The sequence below is a fragment of the Geotrypetes seraphini genome, chromosome 12 (genome assembly GCF_902459505.1).
Source record: "Geotrypetes seraphini chromosome 12, aGeoSer1.1, whole genome shotgun sequence".
Taxonomy (NCBI): domain Eukaryota; kingdom Metazoa; phylum Chordata; class Amphibia; order Gymnophiona; family Dermophiidae; genus Geotrypetes; species Geotrypetes seraphini.
The window spans coordinates 76,292,252-76,316,751 of record NC_047095.1 but is presented as its reverse complement, the minus strand read 5'-3'; the positions used below and the strand labels follow the sequence as shown (position 1 = coordinate 76,316,751).

General features: G+C 41.7%; 1 protein-coding gene across 4 annotated transcripts in view; it reads left to right on the top strand.

Moving 5' to 3' along the window:
• Positions 1–24,500, top strand: part of SZT2 (SZT2 subunit of KICSTOR complex) — a 523,775-nt gene that overhangs the window by 414,313 nt on the left and 84,962 nt on the right. For all 4 annotated transcript variants that reach the window (XM_033916162.1, XM_033916160.1, XM_033916161.1 and 1 more), the window contains 3 exons: positions 14,113–14,240; positions 16,059–16,189; positions 18,170–18,352. In XM_033916162.1, coding sequence (XP_033772053.1) covers positions 14,113–14,240; positions 16,059–16,189; positions 18,170–18,352 — 442 coding nt within the window. The remainder of the gene's footprint in view (positions 1–14,112; positions 14,241–16,058; positions 16,190–18,169; positions 18,353–24,500) is intronic.

Sequence of the window (24,500 nt, the reverse complement as noted above, 5' to 3'; positions counted from 1 at the left end):
TTTAATCTAAAAAAAAAAAACAAGGAAAAAAACAATTTAAAGACACAGACGAACGGGAACAGAAGGGAAGCAGGGATTGGAACTACAATTGATAGAAAGAAAAGAAAACACTTAAGGGGAAGAGCAAAAGGTTGGGGAACTGATGATAGCCTCTTCTTTTTTTTGATGGTCATCAGAGAGAGGTTGACAAAAGTATGTGAATGGATGACCATCATGGGCTTACATTGAATGTGAACAAAACAGAATTGATGATTGTGAAGACTATTATGGGTGAGTTGGTAGAGGTGAAGAAGGTTATCACTGTTTTGGGAGTTTGCTTAGATAGTTCAGAAGGGTTATGCTTAACTTCGCATACTATACAGATTGAAACCTCTCTTGACAGTTTATGATTTTCGAACCGTGGTACAATCATTGTTTTTGAGTAGGTTTGACTACTGTAATTCGCTGTTGTTGGGAGTAGCAAAGGCTAAGTTGAGAACATTACAGGTGTTATGATGAACTCAGCAGCCAGTCTGATTAGTGGGGTAATGAGAACATCTTATATTACCCCTGTATTGAAAAGTCTCCAGTGGTTGCCGATAGCTCAGGGGATTCAATAGAAAGTGTTATTAGTGTATCAGACCATACATTGAACAGTACCATATTGATTCCAGTGTCTCTGGGAGGTGTATCAACCAAGCAGAGCTCTGCGATCAGTGGGTAGTATGAAGTTAGTATGTCAATCGGTTATGTGTCTACTAGAATGAAAATGTTTCTGTGGAACAATCTGCCTTTAAAAAATTGAACATAAGAAATGCCTGCATCGGATCAGACCTGGGGTTCATCCAGTCCGGTGATCTGCACACACGGAGGCTCAGCCAGGCATATCCTGGCGAATACATTAGTCACTTGTATCCCTCAATGTGTCCTGCAAGAAGATGTGCGTCCAATTTTCCCTTAAATCCTAGAATGGTGGTTTCCTCCACCAGCTCTTTCAGGAGAGAGTTCCAGGCGTTCACCACTCGCTGTGTGAAGCAGAACTTTCTGACGTTTGTCCTGGCCGTGTCCCCTCTCAGCTTCAGGCCATGATCTCTGGTCCGAGTCTGGGTCACATTTGCCAATGTGACTAACGCTGTTTCTTGCTCTCCATCCTTTCCCCCTGCTGGTGAGTGAGCTTGCTCCATTTTGTCGATTCCTTTTAGCAATTTAAAAATCTCTATCAGATCCCCTCTTAGTCTTCTCTTCTCAAGGGTGAATAATCCCAGTTTTCTGAGGCGATCCTTGTAGCTCTCCATACCTTTTACTAGCTTTGTCGCTCGCCTCTGCACCCTCTTCAGCAGTGTTATATCCTTCTTCAGGTATGGAGACCAGTGTTGGACAATTGCTTCAGACTAAGCTATTTATGGATGCCTACTTATGGTATAGTATTTTCTTTTTGTATTGCAGTTAATGAGCAGATGCTGAGAGTACTCTGAGGATATTACTGTTATGTTAAAAGATATATTTATGATGACCTTACTGGGTCTTTGTGTGTGTTATTTTGGAAACCACTGAGATTATCAAAATAAATAAATCAATCCTTTTAGCTTCTTTTTAACCCTTTTGAAAATGAAATGCCTCTACAGTAGATTTCTTTTGCGATGTCACTCCGGGGATCACGTTATGATCACTCTTTCTGTCACTGTCCTGGGACCTCTTCGACACATTCCCAGGGCTTTCAGTATCCGCTCTCTGCTGATGACTCCCAGATCTCTCTCTATAGGAAACCAGGCCTGAGTCTTAGTGTGCTGTCTGACTTTGCTGCCTTAAAACTGAACATGACCAAGACTGAGCTACTTATCTTTCCACCTAAAGCTCTCTATCTCGATGCGCAACTGGACGGCGTTCTGGGGGAAAAGCAAGTACTATAGAAAGGACGGACTACACCTCAACAAGGAAGGAGCGAGAGTATTGGCAGGCAACTTGAAGAGGGCCATCGAGAAGGCTTTAAACTAATAAATAGGGGAAAGCCGACAGTCGACCACCAGTCGATGGCACGGACGACAGGATGCCCCGATGTAGGAACAATGGGCTACTACTCATACACAGGAGAGGACGATCTCACAGCAAATAAGGAAGACAAGGCAGAAAGGGACAACTCAGACATAGGAGAGGAAGACCGCACAACAAACAAGGGAAACAACACTGGAGCGGTTAAGGATACCGTGAAAGTAACAGTAAGGACAGCAAAGAGTAGAAAGTCCATAAAAGTAACTCGAAGAGAACTCAAATGTATGTATACGAATGCTAGAAGTCTAGGAAACAAAATGGGGGAACTAGAGACAATAGCAAGAAATGATAAGTTGGAAATCATTGGCATAACAGAAACATGGTGGAATGAAGAAAACAAATGGGACACAGTACTTCAGGGATACAAACTATATAGAAGAGATCGAGTAGGGCAGAAAGGTGGAGGTATTGCCCTATATGTGCAGGAAGGAATAGAATCTGTTGAAGTGGCTACGATGGAAACGAAAGAGAAGCTAGAGTCCCTCTGGGTCAAGATTCCTGGACAAAACAGTGCAGCCACGAAAATTGGCCTTTTTTATCGTCCCCCGGGACAGGCGGATGAAACTGACTTAGAAATGATAGAGGAAATCAAACGAGAATGCAAGACGGGCAATGTAATAATATTGGGAGACTTCAATTTCCCGAGGATAGACTGGAAACTAGGAACCTCCAACTGCGGCAAGGAGGCCAAGTTCCTGGAGGCGCTAGGGGATTGCTTCCTGGAACAAATGGTGAAAGAGCCGACAAGAGGCAACGTCACCCTGGACTTGGTGCTAAATGGCCTCACGGGACCGACAAAAGAAGTAGAAGTTACGGTACCGCTGGGGACGAGCGATCACAATGTGATCATCTTTAAGCTTGACATCGGGAATAGAAAAAGTGCCAAAACCTTAACCAAAACCTTTAACTTTAAAAAGGGCAAATACGATCGCATGAGAGCCATGGTGAAACAACGACTCAAGAAAAAGGTGGATAAAATTGAAACAGTAGACCAGGCATGGTCCCTACTGAAAAGTACTATCACAGAAGCACAAAACCTACACATTCCGAGGATCTCCAAGGAAGGGAGAACAAAAGGTAAGGGAGAACCGGCATGGCTTACCAGACAGGTGAAGGAAGCCATAAAAGAAAAGAAGGACTCTTTCAAAAAATGGAAACACATCAAAACGACCGAAGCATGGAAAAAACATAAAGACGAACAGAAGAAATGTCACAAGGCGGTGAGGGATGCCAAAAAGGACTATGAAGAAAAAATAGCGCAAGAGGCCAAGAACTTCAAGCCCTTCTTTAGATACGTGAAAGGGAAAAAACCCGCAAAAGAGGCGGTGGGACCCCTGGACGACCAGGGAAGAAAAGGGTACATTAAGGAAGATAAACAAATTGCGGACAAACTAAATTCCTTCTTTGCGTCTGTCTTTACGGAGGAGGATACTGCAAAAATACCAGAGGCAATGAAAGTGTTTAATGGAGTAATAGAAGACAGCCTCACCACAGTTGAAGTGGAGTTGGACCAGATATACTACCAGATCGACAAACTTAAAAGTGACAAATCCCCTGGACCGGATGGAATTCATCCGAGAGTCTTAAAAGAATTGAAGATTGAAATCGGAGAGTTATTGCAAAAACTCACCAATCTGACAATCAGAACTGGACAGATACCAGATGACTGGAAGATAGCGAATGTCACGCCAATTTTCAAGAAAGGATCGAGAGGAGAACCGGGCAACTACAGACCAGTGAGCCTTACGTCTGTCCCTGGAAAGATGGTTGAAGCACTGATCAAGGATAGCATAGTCCGGCACTTAGATACACACGACTTGCTGAAACCCAGTCAACATGGGTTCAGGAAAGGGAAATCATGTTTAACGAATTTGCTTCAATTTTTTGAGACCGTGAACAAGCAAATTGATAGTGGAATGCCGGTGGACATAATTTATTTGGACTTCCAGAAAGCATTCGACAAAGTTCCGCATGAAAGACTTCTCAGGAAACTACAAAGCCATGGAATAGAGGGAGATATACAAAGGTGGATAGGCAAATGGCTGGAAAACAGGAAGCAGAGAGTGGGCATAAATGGGAAGTTCTCAGACTGGGAGAAAGTGACTAGTGGTGTGCCCCAGGGCTCGGTACTTGGGCCGATTCTATTTAATATATATATCAATGACCTGGAAGGCGGAATATCCAGTGAGATCATTAAGTTTGCAGACGACACAAAGCTATGCCGGGAAATCAGATCGCAGGAAGATAGCGAGGAACTCCAGAGCGACTTGTATCAGCTAGAGAAATGGGCAGAGCAATGGCAGATGAAGTTCAACGTGGAGAAATGCAAAGTAATGCATTTAGGTAGTAAGAATAAGGAACACGAGTATAGAATGTCAGGAGCAACTCTGGGTAAGAGCGAACAAGAAAAGGACCTGGGTGTACTGATAGATAGGACCCTGAAGCCGTCGGCACAATGTGCGGCAGCGGCAAAGAAAGCAAACAGAATGTTGGGCATGATAAAGAAAGGAATCACAAGTAGATCGGAGAAAGTCATAATGCCGCTTTATAGAGCGATGGTCAGACCACACTTGGAATACTGTGTACAACATTGGTCTCCCAACCTAAAGAAGGATATAAAACTGCTGGAGAGGGTGCAGAGACGAGCAACGAAACTAATAAGAGGTATGGAGAAATTGGAATATGAGGAACGACTCAAGAAACTAGGATTGTTCTCCCTTGAGAAGAGGAGGCTGCGAGGGGACATGATAGAGACGTTCAAAATACTGAAAGACATCGATAAAATAGAGCAGAAAAACAAATTATTTACATTGTCCAATGTGACACGGACAAGAGGACATGGTTTGAAGCTAAGGGGTGACAAGTCCAGGACAAATGTCAGGAAGTTCTGCTTTACGCAGCGAGTGGTGGACGCATGGAATGCTCTTCCACAGGAGGTTATTAAGGAATCCACTGTGCTAGGATTCAAAGGCAAATTAGATGCACATCTCCTTATGAGAGGCATAGAGGGATATGGGTGATTAGAACAATCAGGTGTATACCTGACTGGGCCTCCGCGTGTGCGGATCGCCGGACTCGATGGACCATGGGTCTGATCCGGAGATGGCAATTCTTATGTTCTTATGAATAAGGCTCTCCTCCCTGTCTCGTCAGCTTACAACTTCGGGGTCATCTTTGACTCCTCTCTCTCTTTCTCTGCACTAATCCAACAGACCTTCAAAACCTATTGTTTGTTTCTCTTATCACCTCTCGCCTAGACTGCTACAACTTGCTTCTTACAAGTCTTCCATGTAGGGCTCTCTCTCCTCTTCAATCTGGTCCAAATTCTGCCACCTGACTTATATTCCACTAGAGTTGTCGTGCCGACATCACCCCTCTCCTCAAGTCACTTCATTGGCTCACTAAACATAACTCCTATTGCAGATCCTCAATATTGCTCCCTCTACTCTGTTCATCGGGTAAGTCTCTCTATCTGTACCCTTCTCCTGTACTGCCAGCTCCAGACTATGTTCCTTCTCCCTTGCTGCACCATATGCCTGGAACAGACTTCCTGAGTCAGTATGTCAGGTTCCATCCCTGTGCCTGAGAAACTTCCTAACCTGCTACTTGTCCTGTTTGTTTAGAGCAGGGACATTGCAAATGTCTAGCAGTGCCAAAGGAATGATTAGTAGAGAAGTCCATAAGCCATTATGAAGATGGACTTGGGAAAATCTATGACTTTTTTCTAGGATAAGCAACACAACATTTCTCTTTTGGGCCACTGTTAGAAACAGCACACCAGGCTTGATGAACCTTTGGTCTGTCCCAGCATGGCAAAGCTTATGTTATCTGAAGGTGGAGCATTAGGGAATTTCACAGGATCCAGCTAAGATTTCATGCTAAAAATGCAGAGATGAAAAAGAGCCAGGTAGAAAAGGCAGAGGGATGCTTGGCTGCATAGGAAGAGGGTTTGCCAGCAGGGGCAGATTCTCAAAACTGAACTGTGCCTAAACCGGTTCCACTTGCTTTAGCATGTATGTATTTTAGCGGCGGATTATTAAAACAGCTTCCCGTGGTCTTTTCTGAGTTTTCTAGCACTCACCAATACTGCCATGAAAATGTAGTACAACGAGGTCATTAATATTAAAATGAGCACTCCGAGTGATTCTCTATCCTCATTGTGCTACATTTGCCACCAAAATTTGCCTTACTTTCGGATCAGTGCCTGAGTGCTGATTGGCTCAGGCATTGACAATAAAGTAAGGTTTGACAGCTCAGACATGTCAGAAAATTTTGCCACCATCAAGCAACTTCCCAATCCTCCACACCCCCCCCCAGCAGTGTGAGAAATGCCACTCCCTCCCACCACCCCCTTGCAACGGGAGAGATGCCCACTCCTTCCTGCTGCCAAACAATGCCCCTCAGCACTCCCCCACCCCTCCCCCTTACCTTGATTACAATGGATGTTTACTCCCTCCAGCCAGCAGGCCTGCCTCTTCAAAATGGCGAGCCTTCCCTTCCCCCAGTGCATCCTGGGATGCGCCAGGGAAGGGACTAAGGCTCTGATTGGCCCAGGTTGTTTAAGGCCCATCTTATGGGGATGGAGTTTGCGTGCAGGGCTGTGTACCTACCTCTCCCTTCTTCAGTATTACCAAATACTAGCTGCCAGTAGAAGCCCGCGTAATAGTCACGTTTTCTTGCATTTGTTTAAGCTGGTTTGGGGATTGGCCCCTACCTACCTTTTATCTCATTTCATGCTATATAGCCCTGTGAGGATCACCAGGAATTGTAATTGATTTGCCTACCCACTGCTTGTAAATAGGATGCTTGCATTTCAAGTAATTATATTAGTGGAGCCATGCTGTCTTATGGTGCATTTCGCAAAGAAATTAAGACGGTACTATTTGATCAATTAATCTCTTAACCAAAGTCTTTTTATAACAAAAATATTATATTGTCTTTAGGTAACATGTTGTACTTTTATCATTAACATTCTGTATTTCGCTGATTGTCCAGTTTTCTCTTCTGCCTAGAAATTGTCTGATTGAGGCGGAATAGAAGAATAAAGTTATGTTATGTTCTGCTTTCGAAGGAATTAATCCTGGAACTTGGCGCTTCCATTTGAGCCACATGGTAGCACTGAGATTCCTTTACAGAGCACAAGTGTAACCAGGTTTCTCCGGATATACAGCCCCACTTGATGCTAAAGTCCTATTTATAGGGTTGAGACCTGTTCAGCCTTTTTCTCTGTTCCCAGGTGGTGTTATGATTGAATCCCAATGGCTTAAAAGGATGTCCCAATATTTCTTTCTTTATTCAATTTTCTATACCGTTCTCCCAGGGGAGCTCAGAACAGTTTACAAGCATTTATTCAGGTATTTAAGCAGTTTTCCCTCTCTGTCCCAGCAGGTTCACAGTCTATCAAACGTACCTGGGGCAATAGGGGGGTTAAGTGACTTGCCCAGGGTCACAAGGAGCAGCGTGGGTATGAACCCACAACCTCAGGGTGCTGAGGCTGTACCTTTAACCACTGGAAGTGGTGTGACTCTATGTCTGAGTGGTTTCCCTCTGTTCTAAGCATCTGATCGAATCTTCTTAAATGGTGTGAAGAGCTTCTGTTGATCTTGCAGACTGATAAACCTTCTGAAGGTGATTGGCTCAGCCCTTTCTTTTATAATAGGTGCATTTAACACTGGGGTAGTTCATAGATGAATTTGGTCTTCTGGCCTACATCCTGTTATCCACCCTGGCCAGATGGCTCAGTCCTTTCTTTTGGGCATTTAACACCTTTCTAAACATATGGCTCTGCTGGCTCAAAGACCAAGTCAGAAATTTACTTTTAAATCCAGCAAATTATAAAACCATCTTAACTCCAAGCAGAATTATAAAATCACTTCAGGCTACATATTTTAAGATCATATCAGAATTATAAAACCATTTCATGCTACACCTGCAACCAAGCACTAGATGTCAAGGAGGAAATGGTCCGTATGGTCGCACCAACATCCCATTCTGTCAGATGCATACCCAAATCCTCTTCCCAGCTGATGTGATAAGAAGTAAAATCCTTAGATGGTTGAAGCGAAAATAAAGATTTGTGGAGCCCTGAAACCATGCATCAAAAGAAAAAAAATCCCATACCTTAGCCCCCACTCGCTGTTCTAGGTGTGTTCTGTCAAGGGAAGTCCAATAATGTTATAACTGATAATACCCAAATAGAGATTTCTAACCCTCACCCACCCCACCAGGGAGAGAATCCAACAACAGCAGTGACCCATCATTAGCCATTACATGCACTAAGTGTGTTAGACCTGTTCTCACCCACTTAAGGAACACCCTATTCTCCCTCCCCGGTGGATACTGCACACTGCCTCTGAGGATGCCCCCCCAATCACTTGACCAACCATCTGCATGCTACTTGGAAGGGTTTTAGTAAAACACTCCCCTTCAACTCCATTGGAGTGTGTTTCTGGGTTGCATGTAACAAGGAAAGTACGTGGTATGTAATGTAATGTAATGTAATTTATTTCTTATATACCGCTACATCCGTTAGGTTCTAAGCGGTTTGAAGAAAATATACATTAAGATTATAAATGAGAAGTAAGAAGGTACTTAAAAATTCCCTTACTGTCCCGAAGGCTCACAATCTAACTAAAGTACCTGGAAATTAATAAAGAAGAGAAAATAAGAAAAATTCTAGTGAATTTATAGGATGGAAATTAAACTGACAGTGAAGAACTGTATGAAAAATACATATGGAATGCAGTTAGAGAGGGTAGGTTACAATCTATTTATGGTATTTGTTTAATTGGACGGTGTTAAGGTGGGTAATTTGGGGGAAGGTTATCTGAAGGTAGGTGAATCTTCTGGAGGTAAAAGAGGAGGGGTTAAGATATTTGGATGAATTTTTTGAAAAGCAGGGTTTTGATTTCTTTTCTGAATGTTTTGAAGTTGTCTGATATTGTCATAAGATTGGAGATGGAATGGTTGATTTTTGCTGCTTGTGTTGCTAGAAGGTTGTCAAACATTTTCTTGCGTTGTGTGCCTTTGAGTGGGGGGAAGGCGAAAGGGTTCGAGGTTCTTCTGTGTCTTGAGGTGGAGATTTGGTTTAAGCGGTTATTTAGATAGGAGGGGGAAGAGCCGTGTAATGCTTTGAATATCAGGCAGTAGAATTTGAATTGGATTCGTGCTTGTATGGGTAGCCAGTGAGAGTCTAAGAAGGCAGTTGTTATGTGATCATATTTTTTGAGTGAGTAGATCAATCTGAGGGCGGTGTTTTGTATGGTCTGGAGTTGTTTTATCATAGTGGCTGGACAAGGAAGATATAGGGAGTTGCAATAATCCAGCAGACCTAAGACTAGGGATTGGACGATTAGTCTAAATTGTGCTTGGTCAAAGAATTTTCTGATTTTACGGAGATTTCTCATGGTTAGAAAAGCTTTCTGGGTTGTTTTGTTGATCTGGGGCTGCATTGTGCAACATCTGTCTATCGTAACTCCTAGGAGTTTTAGTTCGGGTTGTATTGGGTATTTGGTATTTTTGATTTTCAGTTCAGTGATGGTAGGAGTTTGGGCTTTTTCGAGCAAAAGGAATTTTGTTTTTTCAGAATTTAGTTTTAGTTTGTGATCCATCATCCATTTTTCTACTGTGTCTAAGGTTGTTTCTAGCTTTGTTGTGGTGGTGGTCTCTGATGGGTCGAAGGGGAGGATTATGGTGATGTCATCAGCATAGCTGAAAGATGTGACATCTAGGGTATCTAAAGTGGCTCCTAGGGAGGAGATAAAGAGGTTGAAGAGCGTAGGTGAGAGAGGTGATCCTTGTGGAACTCCGCAGGGATTTGTCCATGGTTCTGATTTTATATCATTGTATTTTACCCTGTAGGTTCTAGATTTGAGGAACCCCTGAAACCATTTGTAGACCTTGCCTGAGATTCCTATGGCGTCGAGAATTTGTAGTAGTAAGGTGTGGTCAACTAGGTCAAATGCTGCGGAGAGGTCTAATTGTATTAATATCATTTTTTTTCCTTTACTGATGTGTTGTCGGGCTGTATCTAGTAATGTGACAAGTAGCGTTTCTGTGCTATGGTTAGTTCGGAATCCTGATTGTGAGGGGTGGAGTAGGTTATGTTTTTCCAGATATTCGGTGAGGTATTGTGCCACTAGGCCTTCTATTATTTTAACATACAATGGTATTGAAGCGATAGGTCTGTAGTTGGAGGGGCTATCTATTGGGCCTTTGTGATCCTTTATGATTGGAGTGATTAAGATCTCTCCTAGGTCCTGTGGGAATTGGCCTTCTGTCAATGTGGTTTGAATCCATAGCATGAAGTTGGTTTTGAATGTAGTGGAGGCGTTTGATAATATGTAGGTGGGGCAATTATTTAGGTCACTGGAAGCATGGCTGTATTTATTGTAGAGTCGGTTCATATCCGACCAGACTAGAATTGGGAAATCGGACCAGCTTCTGTCTGCTACGATGGCTTCGCTAGTTGATGGGTTTGTTGTTATCTTTTCTAGATGGGTGTGTGTGTTGATGAATGTAGATCTGATATTGGTGATCTTGTTTTTGAAATGGTCTGCTAGGTGGATGGCTGTTGGTGGGTTGATACCTTGGGTGGAGAGGTAAGTTTTGGTATCTGTGAGGTTCTTTACTAGATTAAATAGCTTTTTTGTGTCTGGGGTTTTTTTGCCTATCATTTTGGAGTAGTAGGCTTTTCGTTTTTCCTTGAGTTTGGTTTTGTATTGATTAATTTGGTACCTCCATGCAGTTTTAGTGTGTTCTAAACTCTTGTTTTTTTTCCAGACTCTTTCTAGTTGTCTGCAGAGCTTTTTAGATTGGAGAAGTTCGGTGTCGAACCATTTATCAGAAGGTCTGCATATTTTGAATTTTAGTTTTTCTGGGTATGGTGCATAAAAGTCCCGTTTCATCACTGTGGGAGTATAAAGCCACCCTCCCACATGCCTTAATAGACATGCATAATTTAACATTTGCATGTTGGGCAAACCAAGACCTCCCTGACGCCAGCCTCTAAATAGCAGCCTAAACTTCGGTTTTCGAGCCATCCAGCAAAATCCTGCAAACAAGTGATTCAACTTACAGAGATCTCTATGTAGTAGCTTGCTAGGGAGAAACTGCAACATATGCAATGATACAAAGTTATTCAGAGTAGTGAGGACACAGAAGTATTGTGAAGACCTACAAAGAGATATAAATATACTCAAGGAATGGGCCGCGAAATGGAAAATGAGGTTCAGCATGGATAAGTGCAAGGTGATGCATGTCGGTAACAAAAATCATATACATGAATACAGGATGTCCAGTGCAGTACTCAGAGAGAACCCAAGGAAAGAGACTTGGGAGTACTGGTCAACAAGTCAATGAAACCGTTCGCACAATGCGCAGCAGCAGCAAAAAGGGTGAATAGAATGCTAGGAATGATTAAGAAGGGGATCACAAACAGATCAGAGAAGGTTATCATGCCGCTGTACCAGGCCATGGTATGCCCCCACCTGAATACTGCATCCAACACTGGTCGCCGTACATGAAGAAGGACATAGTACTACTCGAAAGGGTCCAGAGAAGAGCGACAAAAATGGCTAAGGGACTGGGGGAGTTGCTGTACAATGAGAGGCTAGAGAAACTGGGCCTCTTCTCCCTTGAAAAGAGGAGACTGAATGGGGACATGATCGAAACATTCAAGATATTGAAGAGAATTGTCTTAGAGCAGGGGTGTCCAATGTTGGTCCTCGAGGGCCGCAATCCAGTTGGGTTTTCAGGATTTCCCCAATGAATATGCATTGAAAGCAGTGCATGCAAACAGATCTCATGCATATTCATTGGGGAAATCCTGAAAACCCGACTGGATTGCGGCCCTCGAGGACCGACATTGGACACCCCTGTCTTAGAGAGATTGTTCACCCTCTCCAAGGTGAAGAGAACAAGAGGACACTCACTAAAGTTAGAAGGGAAAAGATTCCGTACAAACGTAAGGAAGTTCTTCTTCACCCAGAGAGTGGTAGAAATCTGGAACGCTCTTCTGGAGGTTGTTATAGGGAAAACCACCCTTCAGGGATTCAAGAAAAGGTTGGATAAGTTCCTGCTGGAACAGAACATACGCAGGTAAGGCTAGACTCAAATAGGGCACTGGTCTTCGACCTAAGGGCTGCTGTGTGAGTGAACTTCTGGGCACGATGGACCACTGGTCTGACCCAGCAGCGACAAATCTTATGTTTTTATGCAGCCATTTGGGAAACACCACCATCCGTATCAGACTTATGCAGCCCATCAAAGACAAAGGAAGATCCTGCTACCCCTCTAACAAAAGCCTCATTTCCCGCAGCAATTTAGGAACAATTTAGGAACTGCAACATTCTATATCTCCCCTGCCCAGCAACCGCGATAAAACAACTTCAAACAATACAAAACACAGCCCTAAGACTTACCTACTCACTGAAAAAATACGACCACATCACAGAGGCGTACCACGACTCACACTGGCTCCCAATACAAGCCAGAGTCCACTTCAAATTCCACTGCCTACTATTCAAAGCTATAAACGGAAACAACCCTACCTACTGGAACAATAGACTAACTCAATTCACCTCAACCAGACATAGGAGAACCTACATAATATTCACACACCCACCAACCAAAAATGTCAAACGAAGAAAAATATATGACAACCTACTGGCCACCAGAGCAGTGAAACTGGGCCGACAACTCACCAATTTGCTGACTTCGAACACAGACTACAAAACCTTCAAAAAAGAAACAAAAACCCTACTCTTCAAAAAATACATAAAACCAATATAACACAACCAAACATACTCCGAACTCCTCCTGCAATACCAACTACTCATTAGCAAACCAGAAAATGTTCAAACTATTCCCTAAGTACTTCTTAATATCTTAACAATCACTAATGCAATGTAATGTAAGGTAACATTAAGCTCATATAGCCTGGCTATATTAATGGGCAGTTGCACTCCAAGATGCTTAAAATGAACCCTCCGCCCACCGTAAGGGAAACCTAGGTCCCTATTGCGCCTGTTCTTCCAGACATGAAAGGAGGGCCTCAGATTTATCCAAGTTAAATCGTAGCCCCGCATAGTCTCCATACTCCTTAAGCAACTCAAGCAAATGAAACACCGATGTCTCTGGAGAAGCCAAATGTACCAAGAGGTCGTCCACAAATGCTGCTACTTTAAAGGTGGAAGTTCTGACTAAGATCCCTCTTATCGAAGGCATAGCCGCAATATCCCGAAGCAATGGGTCCATGGTAAGTGCATCGAACTGTTAAATGCCCACATCTGAATGTGGCCGAAACACACAGAAGTGGGAGCCACCGCCAATACGTGTACGTGATATCTTTAGTGCTGTTAGATGCAGCTTACAAGACACACCGATGAGGAAAATAGGATTCTGCAAATTTAGACATGGAAAACCGTGGTCAAATTATAAAGGGTGTGATGAGGAAGAGAGAGGCCTTAAGATTTAAAAGCATGCTCAGAAAGTTCATATTTGCCTTTAACATCTCCTCTCATCAGACTCTGGTTTCTGGATTTGTGCTTGTCCATGGACCTTCTACACTTCCTCCCCAGGCTGTGTACAAGGGGTGGTGGGTTCGAATCCCGTCACCTAATCCTCCACTGCTCCAGGTACATTAGATAGAGTGGGAGCCCTCCGGGAAGTTAGGGAAAAATGCTTGAGTACCTGAAGAATTTGTAATTTGCGGAATATAAATAATGAAAATTCAGAAAAGTCAACTTCAGGAAAAGTCCATAGTCTGTTATTCAAACACTGCTTGGGTCGGTAGCATGCAGTCTTGCTATTCCTTGGGTTTTGGCCAGGTACTAGTGACCATTGCTCTGACCCAGTAAGGCTATTCTTATGTTCTTCCCAGGCGTGTCTCTCCTTTCCTTTCTCTCAGCCTCCCTCCCTCCTTCCATATGTGGATTTATCTTCCTGTAATTCTCTCTCCAGCTTTGTGTGTCTAAAGCTCTGTGTCTTTGTACATCCCTCTTAGTATGTTAACATATTCTTGTACCTGTATTTTGACATGTTGAGGGAGTTTGGGGGTAATAATTGTTTGCCTTTCTTTTCCAGCTTTCCTCATGGAGAGTCCTTTGTCCCATTCTCTGTGAATCAGCACTTTTCCTCTCTACCGGCTTCTCCCAAGCACTTAATTCTTGTGGGGCGAAACTTTCATCAGTGGCGTTACAGTTCAGAGCAAGGTATGCTCCATATATGTGTTGAGTGGGACTTTTGTCCATCTGTCCCTTACGTTCTGCCCATGTGCTGTAAGTTGAGCTTTTGCATATGTCTCCTGTGCTAAAAACTACAAATATATTACTGAAAAACACATGGAAAAAAATCCCTGTTCAAATAAATAAAAATAAAGTTTAAATAAAATGAAGCCTTCATTCTTACTAGATCTTTAAAATGCAGTAGTGTCCTAAAAGTTTTAAACACTTTTATTGAGAAACAGAACATCGCAGGGCGAATACGATCCGGCTACGGTAACCCAGCAAAGAGATGGAAATCACAAGTCATCAAACATTTTTTAACAACATTTCAACCCACCGACCCACTTTCCAGAAATTACCCCCCCCCCTTTAGATCTGGCCCCTTCCAAGGAACTTGGTTCTTATGATTCTTGGAAGATGAACAAGAAACCCTCCCATCCACCCCCCTCTATATTAAAGACTAATATAGCAAAATGTCCTTGCAACCAGAGTTGGTTTTGTCAGCTCATAATCCTAATACATTCAATAGCAAACTATGCCCACTTGGGTCTAATGAATTTAAATAAGCCTCCTAGGTAGACAAAAACGGCACGAGCCTTCCAAGTGGCCAGCTCATGGACCTGAGCTCTCCATTTCCAAAATGATGGTGGGTCAGACGAGGTCCACGACTGCAATATACATTTGCGAGCCAGGAGACAGAACAAAATCACCCCCTTAAGTAGTCCCCCAAAAGCTCCAGGCAGATCCAACAGGAGTTGTTCTACAGTGCCCACAAGGGAGCAGCTCAAAAGGGATCGTTAACACCTGCCTACAACCCCAGTAGCCTTTATAGCTGCAGTTGGTTAGAGTGACTTATGGGCCTGGGTCCTCCAGGCTATTTAAGACACTTGTGTGCAGCTCTACTAGGTGCTGATGTATTTTTTTATTCCAATCTTTGTGGGTGTGTAAGGTGGTCAGTGAACACTGGGGGTCTTTACTTTGTCTCTGTAGTAGTTATCTGGTCACTTTGGATCTTTTTGGCACTTATACCTGTTTTTACATCGTCTAACTCACAATGTATAAGTTCATCACACATTTGATTATCCCTGCAGGACAACTAAGTCTAGGTCGGCCCACATCTCGCCCTAAACACTCCTCCAAAAACACCCCTTTCTGCTCTGGGGATTCAGAGGCCTAAAAAGTCCCTGGATACGTCTAAAAAGCCATTTTGATTATTGGCGCTTGGACAACCTGTTTTTTAGATCGTCTAAGTGCCAACTTGTGCGGCTTTTTAAACAAATTTAAGTTTCGATTATGAGCTCCATAGCATACAAAATTCACATAAGTGCCAGTGACTAGCAAATGCCCAATTATGCTCAGGTGTTCAGTATTTAATATCTGGGTCTAATTTAGCTGGTGGTGGTCGGCACTGAGCACCACTGGCTGAATATCAATACCGTAGAATTTATTTTGTATATTACATTGCAATTTATTATGCATATTGAGGCACGTGGGATGCTTTTAAAAGCCACACTGAGAATTGTAGTGTTAGCTATAATGGTTTTATTTTCCAAGAGCTGGTCTTTTGTTCCATATTCTCTCCTGATATTAGCCTTCTGTATTTCTGGGTCAAAACTCCTCTCCCTCCCTCCTCTTCCTCCACCCCTCCTCTACTCTCTTCCTGGGTCTCAGCTACTCTGAGCCCTTTCTTCTTGCAACTTGTGGTGTTACTATTTCTCTGATACAATTGTTGTTGATGGCTCAAGTTAAATCAAAGATTGTATATGCCACCCAGTCATATTAATCTTTTATCCTGTCCCTTGGTAGCGCACAAGGGATTTCAGCGCTTTGAGGCTGTGCAACCTGTGTTGGCAGACAGAAACTTAGAATCATCTGCTTCAGGGAAGGATTTGGTGCCTCGACAGAGATTTCTTCTCATCAATATTATGGATAAAAAGGTGATTTAGAGATAAATTTATTAACATTAGCTTCTCCTAGCTCTCTTTCCTACCAAGTCTTACTCGCTCTTTCTTTTCTTTCCTGTTACAGTTTCTGTTTCTTTGCCCTCTTCTGCCTAACTTCTTTTCTTTCTCATTCTTTGTTCATGTTTTATGCTCTCTGTATCTTCTCTCATCCTTTGGTCACTCTCTACCATCTCTGTGTCTTCTCTCATCTTTGTTCATGCTCCTCCTCCTCTCTATCTTCTCTCCTCCTTTGTTCATTCTCCCCCTTCTCTCATCCTTTGCTCATGCTTCCCCACTCTTCTCTCATCCTTTATTCACTCTCTACCTTCTTTCTCTCTTCTCTCATCCTTTGTTCATTCTCTCCCTTCTCAGTGTCTTCTCTCATCCTTTGTTCACTCTACCTTCTGTCTGTCTCTTCTCTCATCCTTGGTTTATGCTCTCCCTTCTGTCTGTCTCTTCTCTCATCCTTTGTTCACTCTCTCCCTTCTGTCTGTCTCTTTTCTTATCCTTTGTTCACTCTCTACTTCTGTCTGTCTCTTCTCTCATCCTTGGTTTACGCTCTCCCTTCTGTCTGTCTCTTTTCTCATCCTTTGTTCACTTTCTCCCTTCTGTCTGTCTCTTTTCTTATCCTTTGTTCACTCTCTACTTCTGTCTGTCTCTTCTCTCATCCTTGGTTTATGCTCTCCCTTCTGTCTGTCTCTTTTCTCATCCTTTGTTCACTTTCTCCCTTCTGTCTGTCTCTTTTCTCATCCTTTTTATTCACTCTCTCCCTTCTGTCTATCTCTTCTCTCATCCTTGGTTCACTCTCTCCCTTCTGTCTGTCTCTTCTCTCATCCTTGGTTCACTCTCTACCTTCTGTCTGTCTCTTCTTTCATCCTTTGTTCAATCTCTACCTTCTGTCTGTCTCTTCTTTCATCCTTTGTTCACTCTCTACCTTCTGTCTGTCTCTTCTCTCATCCTTGGTTTATGCTCTCCCTTCTGACTGTCTCTTTTCTCATCCTTTGTTCACTCTCTACCTTCTGTCTGTCTCTTCTCTCATCCTTGGTTTATGCTCTCCCTTCTGTCTGTCTTCTTCTCTCATCATTTGTTCACTCTACCTTCTGTCTGTCTCTTCTCTCATCCTTGGTTTATGCTCTCCCTTCTGTCTGTCTCTTCTCTCATCCTTTGTTCACTCTCTCCCTTCTGTCTGTCTTTTTTCTTATCCTTTGTTCACTCTCTACTTCTGTCTGTCTCTTCTCTCATCCTTGGTTTACGCTCTCCCTTCTGTCTGTCTCTTTTCTCATCCTTTGTTCACTTTCTCCCTTCTGTCTGTCTCTTTTCTCATCCTTTTTATTCACTCTCTCCCTTCTGTCTGTCTCTTCTCTCATCCTTGGTTCACTCTCTCCCTTCTGTCTGTCTCTTCTCTCATCCTTGGTTCACTCCCTACCTTCTGTCTCTTCTTTCATCCTTTGTTCAATCTCTACCTTCTGTCTGTCTCTTCTCTCATCCTTTGTTCACTCTCTACCTTCTGTCTGTCTCTTCTCTCATCCTTGGTTTATGCTCTCCCTTCTGACTGTCTCTTTTCTCATCCTTTGTTCACTCTCTACCTTCTGTCTGTCTCTTCTCTCATCCTTGGTTTATGCTCTCCCTTCTGTCTGTCTTCTTCTCTCATCATTTGTTCACTCTCCCTTCTGTCTGTCTCTTCTCTCATCCTTTGTTCACGCTCTCCCTTATGTCTGTCTCTTCTCTCATCCTTTGTTCACTCTCTACCTTCTGTCTGTTTCTTCTCTCATCCTTGGTTTATGCTCTCCCTTCTGTCTGTCTCTTCTCTCATCCTTTGTTCACGCTCTCCCTTATGTCTGTCTCTTCTCTCATCCTTTGTTTATGCCCCCTTCTCTCTATCTCTGTCTCATTCTGTGTTCTTCATTTCTATACTCTTTATCTTTTTTCTCTATACTTCTATCCCTGCTCACTATGTTTTATTTCTTCCTATAGCTGACCCTATACACATACAACTGGTCTTCTGATTTGGGATCAACATTGACTCGATCCCTCACTCGTCTGATTCAATGGCAGAATGCTCGCGCCCACATTGTTCATTGCCTCATCACTCAGAAGCTAGGACTTTTTCACCACTACTGCTTCTCAGATACGCCATGGCATGAGGATCCCAAGCAGGTAATAATTCTTGGGCCCAGCACTCTTCTGCCTTCTGTAATAACTCTGTCCACCTTTTTTTATTCATCATCTAGTCATATAATCTTGAATTACACTTCCCATTATTTTATGTCAAGTTGAAGCACCTTGATGTTGCAACACACACACACACACATTTTCAGGAATGGCAGATGTCGTTAGAAAGCGCACTTGATGTGGTAGCACCCAAGCGGGAAAAGAAAGTGCGAAGAATGTATGGGATAAAGCAGTGGCTGACTGAAGACTTGTTAATGAGTCGTAAGTATTTGAGAATGTTGGAATATGTGTGGCGAAAAAGTATGTTCGAGAATGATAGAGTGAGATATTTGGAGCTTTGGAGTGATTATAAAATTAAAGTTTAGGAAGCTAGAACTCAGTTTTACTGATGTAAGATTCTTGAAGTGAAGAACCAACCTTGAGAATTATACCATTTAGTGCGAAAGTGGTGTAGTAATGAGACTATTGAGAACCTTTCTTGTCCTTTTTCTGCTGACGAACTTAATATTTTTTTTTGCTTCAAAGGTTGCCTCGATCATCCAGGTTGAGGAATCTGAGGTGGCTATTGCATTGAACTCTTGTAAATCAACAGCGTCATCATTGGATATTTGCCCCCTGGCGACTTAGAAGAGTTTAGGGAGACAACTTATTCTGAGAATTATGGCCCTGATGAATCTAAGTTTACAAGTGGGGATTGTACCTAATATTCTAAAGATTGCGACGGTTAAGCCATTCGTGAAGGACAAAAAGTTGAGAGTTCCAACCAATATCTTCATTGCCAGTATTGGCAAAAATTCTTGAGAAGTTGGTCTTCAGACAGCTGGATCAGTTTATTCAAGACCAGTGCATTTTTGATATACATCAATATGCTTTTCGCCTTATTGGTCTCAATGCTGGATGAGTTGCAAAGGGGATTGGATAATGGAGGCCAATATTTGGCTATTTTTCTTGATATTTCGGCAGCTTTTGACACACTGGACCATCAGATTTTATTAAGTCAGTTGGAAGCTTGTGAAATTACAGGATTGGTCCTAGCTTGGTTTCATGCAACAAGAGGTGGGAGTGAATGGTGAGGTTTTGACAGGTGGGCCTCAAGGTTCATCGCTCTCGGCTGCCCTTTTCAATCTATACCTTCTCCCTCTGTGTAAGCTGCTGCAGAGTTCCGAGGTTAGCTACCGGCTTTATGCCGATGACATTCTATTCTTGCTACCTGTTAAAGGGAACTTGAGAGATATGGAGGAACAACTGCAAGTAGTGATGATGAGTGTGAGGAATGGATGGAGAGTAACAGGTTAAAACTAAATGTACAAAAGCCTGAAAATAATGTTATTTCGGAGACTGCAAGCACAGGAAACTCCGGGGTCTTTATAGCTCTGGGACACCCGATAAAGCTCTGTGATGAGGTTAAGAATCTAGATGTTGGGGTGGACTCAAAATTGACTGTTAAAAGTTATGTTCAGTAATTGATAAAAAAGATTTTTTCAGAGTGCGGCTTTTCAATAGACTTTGACCGTATTTGTCTCCTTGCATATTTAGGGTCATTTTGCAGTCAATGGTATTAGCATGTCTGGACTATTGTAATCTTGTGCTCTTAGGTTTACCAATAACCCTGTTGAGTGAATTGCAGGTTGCCTAAAATTCTTTTTTGCTTGGAAAGGACTGAGCATGTCACAGAATATTACGTGAAGCTATCCTGGTTGAAGTTGGAAGATCCTATATACTTCAGACTGCTTGTGATGGCATATTTGTGTTTGAATGGTATGGCTCCTACTATTCAGGCTTATGTCCCTATATCAAAATTGCGCTTTGTCCATCATGGCGATTTGTCTGTGCCATCTGTAAGGGAATTGAGACTGAATACCTCACGTGTAGGGGACCTCAAGAATGGAATCTACTACCCTTGTACATTAGAAAGCAATGTAACCTTGATGGGTTCAAGAAGTTATTGAAGAGACATTTATTTTGTAATATGAAATAGGGGCATTAAGGCATCTGCTTTTGTATAAGTTCTGGTCGCTTATTTTCTTTGTGTTTTTACATGTATTTTATTATGTATGTTTACTTTGTGAGCCGCTTTGGTTCCTAGGAGTACCCATATAACTCATGACACTGGTTACCTATGCAACAAAGATTATTGCGATTATACATCAGACATTGTATCCTGCTTCCCCAAAGATCTTCCAAGAACTCCTCCAGATCTATAAACCGAGAAGAGAGCTTAGAGACTTAAATGGGATGAAATTAAGTTTGGAGGGTAAAATGTTGACTATGCATGCTAGGATCAGAGCATCAATGATATTTGTGGCTGGTGTAGAACTATGGAATTCCTTGCCTGGTATCCTGCAGTTTTGTATGGGGAGGATGAATTTTAAGAAAATGCTGAAAACTCAATTATTTGCCAATGCCTTCTTATGCTATTTCAGTTGATAATCGCCTTTTAGAATTTTTTTGACAGCAATGTATGATTTAAAGCTTGCTTGTACTTCTGAATTGGTTGAATTTGTGCTCTATCCCTATTATAACAGGGACAATTAACGATGTTGTTTAGACATGTTTATGTTATATGTGATAACCGGAGGGAAATAAGATTTTTATGTATGTGATATGGAAACCGCATAGTTGTATGCGGTATATACATTTTTAAATAAATAAAATAAAACAAAAATATAAATGACTTGACAGACATAAAACAGAGAGCTGCCAATAGCTACATTCACTAATCTGGTTTAGAATAGCAGAAAACAAATATGAATTAGAAGCAAGGTTGTCCCTGGACATTTGGGCTGCAACCTGTAAGCCACACATGCTACACTCAGATGGCTATGAGCATAGATCTCCTTCTCTATCACACAAATGAATCTGGCAAGTGTGGGTGTACTAGCTGCTTTCATTGCTTTGCAGTTATTGTTTAGCAAGCCCTTGATCCAGTTGGCAGCAGGGAGAACAATGGTCCATCAAGCCCAGTAGCCCGTTCTCACAGTGGCCAATCCAGGTCCCTAGTACTACTTACTGTACCTGGCCAAAACCCAAGGAGTAGCAACATTCCACGCTACCGATCCAGGGCAAGCAGTGGCTTCCCCCATGTCTTTCTCAAGAACAGACTATGGACTTTTCCTCCAGGAAATTGTCCAAACCTTTTTTAAAACCATCTATATTAACTGCTCTTACAACCACTGGCAACGGATTCCAGAGCTTAACTATTCTCTGAGTAAAAAAATATTTCCTCCTATTTGTTTTAAAAGTATTTCCCTGTAACTTCATCGAGCGTCCTTTGTAATTTTTGATTGAGTGAAAAATTGATCCATTGTACCTATTGTACTCCACTCAGGATTTTGTAGACTTCAATCATATCTCCCCTCAGCTGTCTCTTTTCCAAACTGAAGAGCCCTAACTGTTTTAGTCTTTCCTCATACGAGAGGAGTTCTATCCCCTTTATCATCTTGGTCAAGGATTTCAAGAAAGCCTGGAATAGGAGAGAGGAAGAGATAATGGTTACTGCAGATGGGCAGACAAGATGGGTCATTTGGCCTTTATCTTCCATCATGTTTCTGTGTGGTATTTTGTCAAACACCTTTTGAAAATCCAAATACACAATATCAACTGGCCCATCTTTATCCATATGTTCATTCACCCCTTCAAAGAAATGCAGTAAATTTGAGAGGCAAGATTTCCCCTGACTAAATCCATATTGGCTTTCTCTTATTAATCCATGCTGTGAGGGATTCAGGGTTTTTCCCTCACTAAAGCTGCAGTTAAACCCCTGGGGGCATTATGCAAATTGAGGAAAACTACATGTCCCAGAATGCTCTAAGCTTTGCAGCTCAGTGCTGTGATCCATTAGGGAAGGAATACAGCCTTGTTCAGTAAGAGATCGGAACTGAGGCAAGGAGGAGTACTTCTGCCCCAGACTAGGTCCCTAAGGAAGAGACTTCCCCGAGGAGAGCGAGCTCTAAAAAAAAGAAAAGACTTCTCTAGCTCTGGACTGAGAAAAAGAGAGAGAGTGAGACCTGGGAAGCAGAGTAACTCCCTTGAGAAAAGGAGGGAATGTTAAGGGAAGCAAGGGTTCTTACATGGCTGTGGTAACCTACTGATATATTGAATTGTGACCTGCCGGCTCTGGTTAGAGCTAGACTCTGTTAATCAGCATGTGAGGCAATTGTGAATCAAGGAGGACCGAAGCTGGTTTTATATCTAAAGTATAACTTACTTCCTGATCCTATGAACTAATTGGATCAGGCCAAAGTGAAAATAAACCTCTTTTTGTTCAAATGAAAAGATCTCCTGAGTGTGTGTATGCAGATTATTTCACATACTTATGTATATGTTCTGTCATTTGGTTCCTTATAATAGTCTTTACCATTTTGCCTGGCACCGACGTCAGACTCACCACTGTATAATTTCCTCTGGAACCTTTTTTTTTTATATTCAAATATATTTTATTGAGCTCATCAAAAATACCAAACAGAGATACAAAACGAATTGCATACATAACCCAGTCCTCACACTTCTCCTCCCCCTCGAGCAGCCCTACCCCACCCCCCAAACAAACCCGCCAAACCTCCCGGTCCTCCTTCCAAGTACTACATTAACAAAGAGAAAATACAAAAGGAGACAGGCATACCAACTGCAACATAGTGAGACAGAAAACATGGATTTAACAGTTAAGCAAACGGCTGCGAGCCAAAAGAGTCATGGTAGTCCAAAAGGGTTCCCAAATGCGTTGAAAGATGCTTCCTGGGAGAGAGGAAAAGTCCGTCACATCTCTCCGTTCCCACATCAAGAGAGTAATCATCCGACAGCGCCAAATGTAGTAATCCGGTGCATCACCCTCAAGCCATTTCAGCAAGATACATTTCTTTTTTTTTTTTTTTCCATTATATTTTTATTTTCAAATTTTACAAAAAGTGTACATAATAATAAAATACATTTGATATATGCATGGTATCACTTTTATATCTAACACAATGTATGTCTGAATTTGATTTTCCCCTTCACCCTCCCCCCACCCTTTTATTGCTTTAATATAATATTTTCAAATTTTATAAAAGTATACAACATATTGGAATACAATTGATAATTATTCAATAACATATTTATATCTACTACAATATATTCTGGATAAATTTTATTCATTTTCCCTCCCCCCACCCTTCTATTATTTTTTAATCATTTGTTACATTTTGTATCATATATTATAATATATTATATATAAATTGTTTTCCTTATCCCCCCTATATGTGTGTCATAAAAAAAAAAAAAAAAAAAAAAAATCTCTAAAAGAAGAAAAGAAGAAAAAGTATTCTATTATTTAATCATTGCAGTATTTTGTCAATGGCCCCCATATTTTTATAAATTTATTATATGTCCCCTTTTGTACTGCTATTGTTCTTTCCATTTTAAAAACATGGCATATTGTATTCCACCAAAATGTGTAGTTTAGGTTGTTGTAATTTTTCCAATTGTTAGTTATATGTTGAATGGCAACCCCTGTCATAATTAATAAAAGTTTATTATTTTCTGGTGAAATTTGACTTTTTTTTCTCATCATTGTTCCAAATAAAATTGTATCATATGATATTGCAATATGATTTTCCATTAATTTATTAATTTGTGGCCAAATTGAATTCCAAAATATTTTAATATAAGGACAATGATATAATAAATGATCTAATGTCCCTGGTTCTAGATTACAGTGCCAGCATTTATTGGACTTAGAACTATCTAATTTTTGCAAACGTGTAGGGGTCCAAAAAGCTCTATGTAATAAAAAGAACCAAGTTTGTCTCATAGATGCTGACACTGTACATCTCATTCTCCAAGACCAAATTAGTGGCCATTGAGATGCAGTAATTTGATGCTTAATCTCAATGCTCCAAATGTCTCTTAGACCATTTTTTGGTTTTTTATTCAAATATCCAGATATTAATTTATACCACAATGCGGCTTGATGTCCTAGGAAGTCTGCTTTAAAGCATAAGAACTTTAAACTATATTGATTGTTTAATGATTTCCATTCAGGGAACCCAACCTGAATGGCCTGCTTCAATTGCAACCATTTAAAACTTTGTGTTTTATTAAGACCAAATCTATGTTGCAATTGTGAAAAATCCAGCAGTTTACCTTCTGAAATAAT